Here is a 12,957-nt window from a genome sequence, read left to right as displayed (position 1 = left end):
AGACGTGTCAATAATTTCTAATGTCTTAGTTTGCTGACAAGCTCACATCTGCATCCTCCCCAACTCTTTCTGCTCATTTTGCAACACCCAGGTGGCTGCACGGCAGAAAACAAACTATGACTGCACCTTAAGTTCCTCACTGAAAACACGCCCCTCTGTTTTCTAGGAATCCTATTCCCTGAAAACCTTAACATCTTGTTTTTTTCTATGTTAACATAGCTCTACTCTATACTCCATCAATAATCCTTTGGAATCTTGTGTGTCTGGATCAGCTGTCATTGGACTAGACATTTTTAATCACACAGTTTTGGTTATGTTTTCAAAGCGGTTCCAAAAAATAATCTCCAAAATGGGCGTTATTTGGGTAATGACATATGGAGAATCTAAAAGGTTACTGTCTTGCCTTAAAAAATGTAGAAGTGTAAAAGTAAAGGAGGATAAAGCTGGCAACGCTAAGCAAAGGAAACGCACTTCTGCTCTGAAACGGAAAACCGATTAAAAAAATGACCCAGTGCTGAAGCGCCCTAGTTCAGGCAAAGAATAAACTCAATCAGACAGCACTCTCCACCACCATCAACAAAACACTAAATGAGGTCATATATCTTTGAAGGATGCTGTTCATCCCTCCAGTAGAGTTCTGACAATCTATGCGAAGGAGCACTGAAGCCCACGTGGGTTTTCTGTTGCTTTTCCTTCCGTTAGTACAGGAAGTTCACCTCAGAATCAGGGACCAGGGTGAAGTATACAGGGTTCCACTGAGCAGAAGGGGACTATAACTTAATTATCTTCTTTGCTTATCCACTCATTCTCTTTTACTCTTCTACTCTTCTACACCAACGTTGTTCATCGGTTCTTGTTGTTCCTCTTGAGAACTGACTGCACTCTAGCACAGATAAAGCTACAGACTTTCACTAGATGAATTGATGAGCCCGCCATTATCTGGGCTAGGATTAGTACTAACACTGATGCACATACACACAGACGCACTCAAACATGCACGCATGCATAAGACCAAACTTCACAGCTTGACATTGTTGAACCTGAATTTAGTGATGGCTGATAGAGATGTTTCTCTCCCCACACAGTACTGTAATGGAGGAGATCTTGCCGACTATCTGCAAGGTAAGCATCACACTAATCTGTCTGCCTAACACACATTTGTTTTTCATCAAAACAAAGTCACTCACGCTGCAGAGGAGGAAAAGCCATGTGACTGCAGCTATTGTGAGCCAATGTGTGGGGATGTGTGCATTTATTTTCTATGTGTGATGGATAGTTTGTAACTCTGTATCATGTGGGGGTAATTGTGTGTGTGTGTGTGTGTGTGTGTGTGTGTGTGTGTGTGTGTGTGTGGATATTTGTATGTTTCTGTGTGGGGGAGGTGAGTGTAGGAACCACTACAGCTTTGTACAAAGGCTTCCTTCTCTGTTTCAGAGCCAGACAACACAGTGTTTGTGCCTCTGTGATAGTCTATAACAAAGGTCAGCATTTCTAGTCATACTGCAACAAGTCGGCTTAAGCTGAAATTCAATATAATGCACGGTGGAAGTTCTATTTTGCATATTTCAGAACAGACCAATCGGTAAAATAAAGAACAGCAGGCAATCCAGATTGCTTGCCAACAGTACAGTCCTCTCGGCCAAAGTGTGAGTTGTCGCACCAGTGAAACCCAAATAAAAGGCACACTCACTCCGAGTGATGGCCCCGGTTACTTTACTGTTTCAACCACTAGGTTTGCATTACCACTGGAGTCTAGCCATCTTTATGCTGCCAGTGACATCATGGGTGTAGGGTGTCTCACTCTGACAGCTTGGGTCTGAATTTGCAAGTGATATCCAAATTTGGTATGCAGTGTAGATAACAGTAATTGACCCTTTTACAGTCGACGTCATCAAAAGTAGACACGCACGTTTGCAACAGAAGTGGCGTTTTGCCCCATCAGCCGTCCAGACGAGCTAGCAAGCTTTAAACATTAAAGTAAAGCTGTTACCAGCATCAAAATGTCTGGTTGTTGCACGCTCGGTTGTAAGAATCAATATTCCAACAGCGGACTCGTGTTCTACAGAATTCAGACAGGATCACAACCGTTTAAGAGCAACAGGTGTTTCGGTTAAACAAGTGACCTTGTTAACTGGTGACTTTCAGCCTATGGTTGCTCGTTGCAACTTTTCTAGATGTTTGGCGTAGATAATAAACACAAATTAATATGTATTTGAAATTTATAGAAAGCTTTTTATCACGACACATATGTTTTTGTTAACAGTTTCAGTCAGTACGAGCAACTACCAATGCTTTAGGCTGAGAGTCTATGGCTGCAAACTCAAAACTCTGAGTCTCTTTCATGGTATTTGACGTTGTGTACATGACCACAGATGATGTGATCCAAAGCATGCAGTGACTTGTATGCTCGTTATTTCTCACGGGTGTAACGTTACATGCTAGGTTAATGTATTCTATCCACTCACCAATTGCACACAGCTCTAGAATGTTCCGTTTTTAGGTTGCATTAGCAATCTTTGGTGGTTACTGCCCTTGAGTAGCTTGACACGCTGTTGCACTGCGACGTACTTGTTGCTAAACTGCATGCACACAATTACATACGTCGTCATTGTTCACAATCTGCAAAAGGCTCTATTAAATCCATGTCTCTTGTAATCCTCGGAGTGAAAGACATTCCTGATTTGGTCAACAACCTAGGATTAAATACAAATATTGTCTTTTTCACAAACGCTTATATGCAGTCCTTTTAAACACATTAATAAGAAACTCTGTGTCTTCTAGAGTTTTTAGCTACAGCCTGTTCCTGCCACATCACATGTGGTGACATCTCAGGAGGAACTCCAGCAAGTGGACTTTGACTGAAAGTCTTTATAGTTGATGTACAATAGCTACAATGCACATGATCTTTCATTGGGACACTAAACTGAACAGTTCTCCCGAACACCTCTGGGTATCTGCTACCCAGTCAACTGTCCCAGCATTTGAGCTTCAGAATGAGAACTAACACACTCGCTGCACACTCACAATGTTGTGAATAGTTTCATAGCGTTAAAATCAGGTCGGCTTCTGGAATCTCATATCCCTCCAACTGAATGGCAGTCTGCCAATACATCTGTTAGATAACCCCAGGTGTTTACACCTCTGTTCCGTACAACCTGATTGTGTTGCTGGAACAGCTCTCTTATCGCTCTACTTTTGCATAATGTACCTGCCCCACATGTACAAACTTGCTGGTTACAAAATGGGTCACGGTCAGACCTGTTGGTGACAGGAGGGTCCAGGAGTCCTGAGTATTACTAAACAACTCCTACAACCACAGCTGTCATTTCATAACCACCAGTGTTACTTTGCTCTGGAGACCCAACTGGCTGCCAGTCTTGAACTTGTTAGTCATTGTGACTGGCGGTCACATTGGTGGAGGGCTTCTGTGTTCACTTCACTTGTTTCACCAAGTCTGTGAACAATGTGTAGGTAACGGCCATCTTCCATTAAATAAGAGGATGTCACTATTAGTTGGTCCACTGTGGTGGGCAGAGAGCCGCAAACCCCCAAATCCTAGATTAATGTTGGTAAGCTTACTGGTTTGATCCATGCCTGCACTGTAATCACAATGACTTGATGGAGTGAGAGGGAGAGAGAGGAATCCTCTTAGTCTCACACTGGATTAGATTTATTTCACTACCACCAGGGAACCTTCACTGCCTCAATTTACTCTGTTTACCTAAGGATTATTACTATAATATGCCAATTATTAGCTTAAATCAAGTGAGGCTGATAAGCATTTTTTTGTGGAATTATGGAGTTTTGGATAATGCAGTTTTTTATGCCTCCGTGCCAGTTAATCTGTCCTTCCGTCCATTCCATTTCGGTGAACGCGGTATTTCAGAAATGCCTGGAGTGAATTTCTTCCAAATTTGGCACAAACATCCGATTAGGATTAGGATTCATAAACTAATTATGACAATTTCACACAAATATTTAAAAGGATAAGATGACACTTTGAGGAGTCACTCTAATTGAATTGTATTAAATCTTGCATCATGTCAGTACAAATCAAGGAAACGAGTCATTCATGTGCTTCATGAGGCAGCAGGAAGCACCTGAATGGTCAGCATTAAGACGGTTATCCAGGGAAACAAAAGAAAGTGCATCACAATGAGCTGGCTTACTTAAAGGTGCCCTGTGGAGTTTCCTTGTAAACAAACAAAAGTTTTTTACATTCACTAATCATCATTTCTTTATCTCTCCTTCTTTAGCAAAGGGGACTCTGAGAGAAGACACACTGAGGGTTTTCCTCCAGCAGATTGCTGCTGCCATGCGCATCCTCAACAGCAAAGGAATCATCCACCGGGACCTGAAACCGCAGAACATCCTGCTGTCATATGTGGGTCGCAAGAAGTCCAACATCAGTGGCATCCGCATCAAAATAGGTGACAGAATTAGATGGCAAAAGTAATTTCATAACTGTGTCAGAGGGCTGAAATAAAAACGATGTAGAGCATCTATTGATTCCAAATTTATAGCTGCAATAAAACAATTCCTTAAAGACAAAAAAATGCACTGGGTATAGAAGAGAATTTCATTTTCTCTGTACATATTTATCAAACAAATAGCTACTATGCTATCCACACTCAAAACATCTTATTTTGAAAAGTATTGTAGTTAATGCATTGAAGTGAAAGACGGTGTGTTACAGTTACGAATGTTTGTCTTTCAGGCTTTCTCCAGTGTCCAGCAATGCTGGTTTGTGTTCCTAGTAATAATAACGTATACATATTAATGTATACTGACTGGTTTGTTTCATGCTTCTGTTCTGCAGCTGATTTTGGCTTTGCACGGTACCTCCAGAGCAACATGATGGCGGCCACACTGTGCGGGTCACCCATGTACATGGTCAGTGTGTTTTACTGTGTATGTTTAGTGTGTGAAGCATTGCAGCTGAGGTCAGTCATTTTAAAACTAGAGCAGTGTCTGTTCAAAACATGCCTGTTCACAACGGGCCCAATGTTGGGCCTGTAGTGTTGCTGCCTTTCTCAAGAACCGCTCATGCAAACAACAAAACAGTCGACGCTGCTCTTCCTATGATCCTCAGCAATACACCCGCCATGACATCCAGCAGTATGAAAAAACAACAACACCAGGGGCAGACTTAACCGTGAGGCAAGTGAGGCAATTGCCTGGGGCTGCCTTTCTAAAAGGGCCCCAAACACCTATAGATTTATTATGATATGAAAATATCAAGTTATGTTACTAGTTTAACTCATTGTACCCAGAAATAACTTACAAAAGGCCCCAGAGCACCTAAAAAACATGCAACTCGACTGTATACAACTTACTGTGTACTTCTGCTTCACAGGAAAACTTTGTAGCAGTACAATTAACCGGGAAATGTTACTGGTAACATTTCAGATTTGGCAAAAATATATAATTTACAATATGATGCATTATTATTCATAAACCTTTCCAGCATTATATTGGAATTGAAAGCTCCAACTTAAACAGACATTAAGTACATTGTGCAGATCTCTTTCACTCTTCACTTGAAGTAAGCAGGTTTTTTGTACCGTGTGTATTAATAGTTTTACTATTAATAGTTAATATCAGAAAGAAAGTCTTGAGTAGGCCTACTTCTTCTACCACTGCAGATACTAACATTCACAGTTGGAGAATGATAAAAGTCAAGCAAGACTGCTTTTACCTGAAACCCCCACATCACTAAATCTCCTCCTGGGAAAAGAATTGGTTCTCGAGGAATAAACACCAGGGACCCCTAACAGCTGTATAGATTTATTAGGATATTTGGATATAAAAATGACTGAATTATGTTCATAGTCTTAGTCATTGTAGCCCGAAATAACTTGTTTAGAATATGCAACTTAGCTGTATACTACTTGCTGTTGTATACTGAGGATAACATTGAAGTACATTTACATGACAGAGACTGGTTACATTAAAGGTTCAGATTTTACTCATAAAATATATAATAATTGAAATATAATGAATTCTTATTCATTTAACTAATCAGAATTCTGAATTGAAAGCTCTAACTTGAACGGACGTTAAGTAGAGTCCATTGTACAGATACTGACACGCTTCACTTAAAGTACATATTTGTGTGCAGGACTTTTGCTGTGCCGTAAAAATAGTTTTACTAATAGTTAATAGTTTTTCTTCAGAAATAGAGTTTTGAGTACTGTTAATAACGGCTGTGAATATGTCACTTTTTTACTGAAAGTTTGAATATGTTTTCCTGCAAGAAAGTAATCGTTGAGATCTCAATATGTGGTCAGTTTATCCAAATAATGCCTGTTTGGAAGTTTTTGCTGCAAGTCCGCATAGCTTGAAGCTCTGCTCCCACTGCTGTGTGCTTGTTTACTCAAATTTTGTTATTATCGGAAAAAGAAAAAATCGATGCACATTCTAAAAAGCACCCCAGCAATACAACCGCTAAGTGTGGAGTAGATCAGATGAGCGGTTCTTGAGATATGCAAAGAACAGACAGACTGTCTGTATTACTTGCTTCATATTTGGATGACCTGGCAGCTTCATTAGCAGTGTGTTGCATAACTCCCTGCTCTGGATCTTAACCTGGCCTTTCCTCCCTCAGGCCCCAGAGGTCATCATGTCCCAGAACTATGATGCCAAGGCCGACCTGTGGAGCATAGGGACGGTCCTTTACCAGTGTCTGGTTGGCAAGCCACCGTTCCAGGTTAATACTGTGCACAACCAATAAATTACAAATGTATTTGCAGATATGTGTGTTTGTACATCTAATTTCCATATAAATATTTTCAGGCCAATAGTCCCCAAGACCTGAGGATGTTCTATGAAAAGAACAAGAATCTACAACCGATGTAAGGCACAAAACCTCTTCTCTCTTGCTTTGAGGCTCCTTTTTACAGTGTGTGATTTGGGCTGTCCCAGATGAAAGGTGACAGTTTTGAGAAGAGTTTGTGGTCCAGTCTTTGAGACCAGTCCAGGTAGCCTGTTGTGTTTTTTATCAATGGTATGAGCACGGCTCTGTGGATGCCAATGTCGGTCATTCGAGCCGCCACTTTGGTCCTGACTGAAGTCCTGTATCTCAACAATGATAGCATGGATTGCCATGAAATATTTTACAAGCATTCCTGGCTCCCAGACGACGAATCCTACTGACGTTGGTGATCCCCTGACTTTTCCTCCAGCCCCACCAGCAGGTGGACAGTTTTGTTATTTAGTGAAATATTGCAACACTTTTGGAGGAATTGTACTGTAATTTGGCACACACAATCATGTTCCACTCAGGATGAACTGTAATCCCTTTGATGACTAAGCCTTTCACCCAATACCCTCATTAGGTCAAACTTTTTATTTGTCCTTTACTTTGGTTTATGACCGAATACCTGTAAAACTAATCCCATCAGCTTCAGCTGTACTTGTGTTCATTCCTAGTTAGCAACTGTTGACATTCTCAAGCCATTTTTACACTTGTTAATCAGTGTACCATATTAACATTAAGTTAAACATGACACCACATCAACATTTAAATCTCCAACAGATATGTAGTTTTATTCCATCCATATAGGGAATGTGCATTAGCAACATTTTCAAAACACATTTTTCTCCCATGATCAGGACATAGTAATTATATTTGAGAAGAGAGGGTTGCCATACTTATGAAACCATCCACATCTGAGTTGAAATCATTAACCCTACCAACCTTCCACCAATCTTGCTCAGCAATAAACTTAAGAAAATCTGCGAGGAAGGCCATGAGTGCTAGCTACTACTATCAGAGACAGAGTAGGGCGGGTCTTTGCGGAATGCGGTTGCGGGGTGGCTACCAAGACTTAATTTGATCCATCTCACGTAGTGTGACATGCAATGAACTTGTAAGATTGTTGTTTTTTTCTCCCCACAAGAAACAAAGAATTAATATTCTCATGCTCTGATTAACCAGCATCCCGAGGGAGACATCCCAGCAACTTGGCCACCTTCTGCTCGGGCTGCTGCAGAGGAATCAGAAAGACAGGATGGACTTTGGTGAGTGAAAACATAATAGTAATTTATTTAAACATGGAATGATAAATGTGTTATTCAGGTTTGTTTCTTACATAAACTGAAATCTGTCTGTGCTCTCTGATCTGTTCTGCCCCATCACTCTGCAGATGCTTTCTTTAGCCATCCGTTCCTGGAGCCGTCATCCACCATTAAAAAATGTAAGCACAGAGCTCACAGTCCTTATTGTTCTACACGTCCACATCGTACAACTTGAAAACATGATAAATCGTCTGTATTTCTTTCCCTCAGCATGTCCAGTGCCGGTCCCCAGCGCTTCCAATGTAGTGACGGACAGTTCCTGCGGCAGCTCACCATGCATCCGCTACAACTCCCCTCCTGTGAGTTTGACATTACTTTAGAAATCCTCACTCAAAGGGGATTACACTTACATTGTGAAAATAATAAGATTGTGCTTGTACCCTTGCATCAGATAAGGAACCTCATGGAGAACAACTTAATACAATTATAACCTAGTCAATCCATGTGACAGAAATTGTACATATAGTAAATACATAAAATAGCAGTGGGTGTCAGGCAGGATCAGGGCAGCAGGCACAGCCACAGTCCAGGTATACCCAAGATCCAAGGAACACTGCGAGGCGAGAAAGCACATAGGGAAGACGCACAGTTAGTAGCATGCATTAATTGGACGTGAATGCATACAGATGGTGGGGAGGACAAGAGGAGCTCCGTGTAGTCCCCCTTCAGTTTGGGCCTATAGCACACCTGAGCCAGCCCTAACTATAGGCTTTATCAAAGAGGAAAGTCTTAAGCCTACTCTTAAGTTTAGTGAGAGTGTCTGCACCCCCGGACTGAAAGTGGAAGCTGGTTCCATAGGAGAGGTGCTTTGTAGCTGAAGGCTCTAGTGGGGTAATAGGGTACTAGCTCCTTAAGATATGATGGTGTCTGACCAATTAGGGCTTTGTAGGTGAAGAGAAATTCTATTCTTGATTTTACAGGGAGCCAGTGCAGAGAAGCTAATACAGGAGTAATATAATATATTTTTCTTAGTTTTTGTTAGTACACGTGCTGCAGCATTCTGGATCAACTGGAGAGATTTAAGAGACTTGTCAAAACAGGCTGATAATAAGAAATTGCAGTAATCTAGTCTAAAAGACTAGATACATACAGACAGAAACATGGATGTGCCTGCTTTTACATAGGTGACAAAAGGCAGTCCTTATATATATATATATATATATATATATATATATATATATATATATATATATTCTGATCAAAAATAACAGCGAGATCCTTTAGTGTGCTATCTAGAGCAGTGATTCTCAGTTTTCAGTGGGTCATGGACCTTTGCCTGGAAAAAAAAAAATCTAAAAATCTTGTGCTTTTATTTTGAAGGGATTTTTTATGCAGCTTATTACTGTTAAGGAGTTATTCACACTTCTTAACAGTATTTGGCGTTAATGCCTTGTAATGCTAATATACACCCATTTCACAGTATAGAAGAACACCCACAAAGTTTGTTTTCATATGCTAATTGAGCGAAATGCAAGTAGGACACCGACTACATGAGATATAGATTTTTTTACATTGAGGACAAAAGAGGACAAAAACCTCAGTGTGTTTTGTGCAGCGAGGTTCTGGCACAAGAAACCATGAAGCCGTCAAAACTGAAGTGGCGTTTATTGGATCAATCCGTAGCGGATAAACTGAAAACTATACCTCTGTCAAATGACACTATAAGTAAGTGAATTGACGACATATCGGATGACATCAAACAACAGACCACAGCTCAATATAAGGCAAGTGGTCATTTTGCATTACAAATGGACGAATCTACAGACATAACAAACAAAGCAGTTTTACTCGTTTATGTGAAACATGTGTGGGACGGGGACTGACAGGAACAAGAGAGCTCCCTACTACTACGACTGCAGAGGACATTTTCAGCTCTGGTTCAAACTGCTCCATCTTATCATTAAATACATTTGAGAAGTTGAAAATTTGGGTCGCGACTTGTCATTAAGGGGTGATGGTGGGTCCCGCAGCCAGACCAGTTGAGAACCACTGATCTAGAGTAACTATATCCTTATATAATTATTAGTATAAGTATTCAGGGCCATGTATAATAACTTCAGCTTTGTCTCAGTTTATCAGGAAGTTGCAGGTCATCCCCATTTTTATGTTCTTAAGGCAAGCTGGTTGGTTTTGTCTGGCTTGATCGATAGATATACTTGGATATCAGCTGCATGGCAATAAAGGTTTGAAGGCGTGCTCTGATAATATTACCTAATGGAAGCATATATAAGGTGAATAGAATTGGTCCAAGCACAGAACCTTGCCGAACTCCGTGACAAACGTTTGTGTGTAAACGATGAATCCTCCATGCACACCGACTGGGATCGATCTGATAAACAAGACTTCATCCAGTTTCATGCCGTTCCTTCAATGGCAATTAAAGGTTCCAGTCTCTGTAACAGGATGTGATGGTCAATCTTACAAGACAAGTACAGAGACAAGTCCTTTGTCAGATGCAATCAGAAGATCATTCGTAATTTTTACCAGAGTCGTCTCTGTGCTATGATGCTCTCTAAATCCTGACTGAAAATCCTCAAATAAACTTTTGTTATGGAGAAAGTGACACAACTGATTTGTGACTGCTTTCTCAAGGATCTTAGAGGAAGGGAAGGTCAGAGAGGTCTATAGTTAGCCCCAACCTCTGGATCAAGAGTGGGCTTAATTACAGCTACTTTAAAGGACGGTGGTACTTGGCCTGTTAGTAAAGACAGATTGAACATACAGTATCTAGTAAAGTGGTGCTAACTAAAGGTAGAACTTTTTTAAGCAGTCGTGTCTGGGTGGGGTCTAAGAGACAGGTGGATGGCTTAGATGTAGAAATTGATGAAGTCCGTGTGTCTGTCTATGAACTCCCAGTCTCTCCCGGACATGCAGACACTAGCAGAAGATGGTCTGTCGTCCCCTCCGCTCGGTCCGCCCAACTTCCTGCAGCTGTCCAAAGAGTCTGCAGGAAGCACCAGCAGCAAGAACTCGTCCTGTGACACTGATGACTTTGTCCTGGTGCCTCACCTCTCTACCGACAGCTGTAAGTTCAACACACACACACTGTACTCTACTGTATTTCCCTTAAATTCACTCAGGTGTAACTCACCGGATTATTTGAGAGGGAGATCAACTCTTGGGCTTCCTTAATTTGTTTTGTAGAAAATGCAGAAATATTTCCTTTAGGGCTAGGCAGTGAATTTAATCAGGATATTTTTTTCATAACAGTTGATTTTGATGCATTAGGGCTTCACAATTAATCTAATGTTAATTGTGATCAGAACGTTTGCGTCCCATAATTAAATGAACATGATCAACTGCCATATTGACGCTTAAAACACGTGCTCCGCTCTGTTTTGGCTTCACTTTTGGGGGCTTACATGCTGCTGCTTGGGCACCGTTAAGCAGCAGCATGTGAAAAACGTTCCTGAATGTTGCAGCTGCAGTTCTGAGTAGAAGAGTAATTTAATTCAATTAAATTTATTTTGTATAGCCCAAAATCACAAATTTGCTGTTTTTAACAGAGAGCAGACGGGCAAAACAAAAATACATGCAATTCATTGAAGAAGAATCTTATTTTAAGTCTTATTTTGTCTGTTTAGACGGGAAAGTGAAATGACACAGTGCTTTGTTGGTCTAATCTTGGTTTAAAAGGTTTAGGTACACTTTTACTTTGCCTCTAGGAGAGTCTCTGTGAATAAAGACCAGTCTTATTTTAATGCAAAGATGTGTACATTAGCAGGAATGTAACACAACTTTTCATGTGGTGTGTTTAGCAAACTCAACCAACCCTTTTGTCCCTATATTGCCAAGTAGGATGTCATCTTAAAATATTTCCATATGATTGGTTAAAAATAGTTTTGTTTCTGTATTTTGATTGGTTGTCATGTTGCTCACACAAACTCACATAGCACATGTCTCCAAATCCACAGCCAGTAAATTAGACAGCTGCTAACCATTTAATGCTGTAACTGTAGACATCAGTAGACAAGCAGTTGATACGCACACTTGACTGGTAAAATGTCCATCATGTTCTACACACACACACACACACACACACACACACACACACACACACACACACACACACACACACACACACACACACACATCCACCTGCTAGTCCTCCCATTGAAACAATGAATAAACACCTCAGCAGGCATTTTGAGTGGCATTCAGTTATTAATTCAGTATTAATTACTGTTGGTTTATACATCAGTCAAGCCTGTTGCACCTTCATTATTCTCTTCTTTCCCTCTCTCTCCCTCCTCAGACGATCAGCCAATGGGAGCAGGTCGCCGGCCGTCCAGTGAGTTCCTCATGTGTGGAGGGTGAGTACGATGCTACGAACCAGAAAGCTCTGGACATTGTTCAGAGATACAAACATCATCTCTCATAATGTACTTGACAAACAGCACGGCTCATAGTGAATCCATGCTAAAAGTTCTAGGAAGAGAAATGAAAACTTTACAGGAACCTTCAGTCAATGGGAGGCATACGCGATGAATTCAAATAGTATTAAAAGTGTAGTAGACAAATATATAGTTTTTTGGTCGTAGTGTTGTATTCATGTGCTCTGAGTTTAATGCGTGCTGGATGGGTGCATTAGGACACATGAAGTGAATGATTGACTGATGGATTGGTTGATCTTGTGAAATGCATTTAATTGCTTTCTTGCCGAGAGTTAGTTGGTCAGCTTAGCTTAGCATAGGACTGGAAACGGGGAAACTGCTAGTCTGGCTCTGTCCAAAGGTAACAAAACCTGCCTACCAACATCTCTAAACTGAAACAAGTATAAGAACGTTGAGGTTTTATGAGATTATGTGTTTTATCGTCATCTTGCTGTGTGTGTGATTAACAAAAAAAAAAACCTGAAGTTGCTTGCTTTGATTATTC

General features: G+C 40.7%; 1 protein-coding gene across 2 annotated transcripts in view; it reads left to right on the top strand.

The window, feature by feature from the left end:
• Positions 1-12,957, top strand: part of ulk2 (unc-51 like autophagy activating kinase 2) — a 42,591-nt gene that overhangs the window by 14,354 nt on the left and 15,280 nt on the right. Inside the window, exons 5-14 of one of the 2 annotated variants that reach the window (XM_068712239.1) lie at positions 1,086-1,122; positions 4,257-4,430; positions 4,820-4,893; positions 6,608-6,709; positions 6,796-6,854; positions 7,940-8,022; positions 8,148-8,198; positions 8,290-8,378; positions 10,954-11,104; positions 12,335-12,392. In XM_068712239.1, coding sequence (XP_068568340.1) covers positions 1,086-1,122; positions 4,257-4,430; positions 4,820-4,893; positions 6,608-6,709; positions 6,796-6,854; positions 7,940-8,022; positions 8,148-8,198; positions 8,290-8,378; positions 10,954-11,104; positions 12,335-12,392 — 878 coding nt within the window. Of the gene's footprint in view, positions 1-1,085; positions 1,123-4,256; positions 4,431-4,819; positions 4,894-6,607; positions 6,710-6,795; positions 6,855-7,939; positions 8,023-8,147; positions 8,199-8,289; positions 8,379-10,935; positions 11,105-12,334; positions 12,393-12,957 lie in introns of both variants that reach the window. The other variant, XM_068712231.1, reaches the window with a different exon arrangement.

The sequence above is a fragment of the Cebidichthys violaceus genome, unplaced genomic scaffold (assembly GCF_023349555.1).
Source record: "Cebidichthys violaceus isolate CVI_PGR_0920_01 unplaced genomic scaffold, fCebVio1.0.p SCAF_1, whole genome shotgun sequence".
Lineage (NCBI taxonomy): Eukaryota > Metazoa > Chordata > Actinopteri > Perciformes > Stichaeidae > Cebidichthys > Cebidichthys violaceus.
Note: the sequence above shows the minus strand (reverse complement) of the source record. Positions and strands in the feature narration are given on the sequence as shown.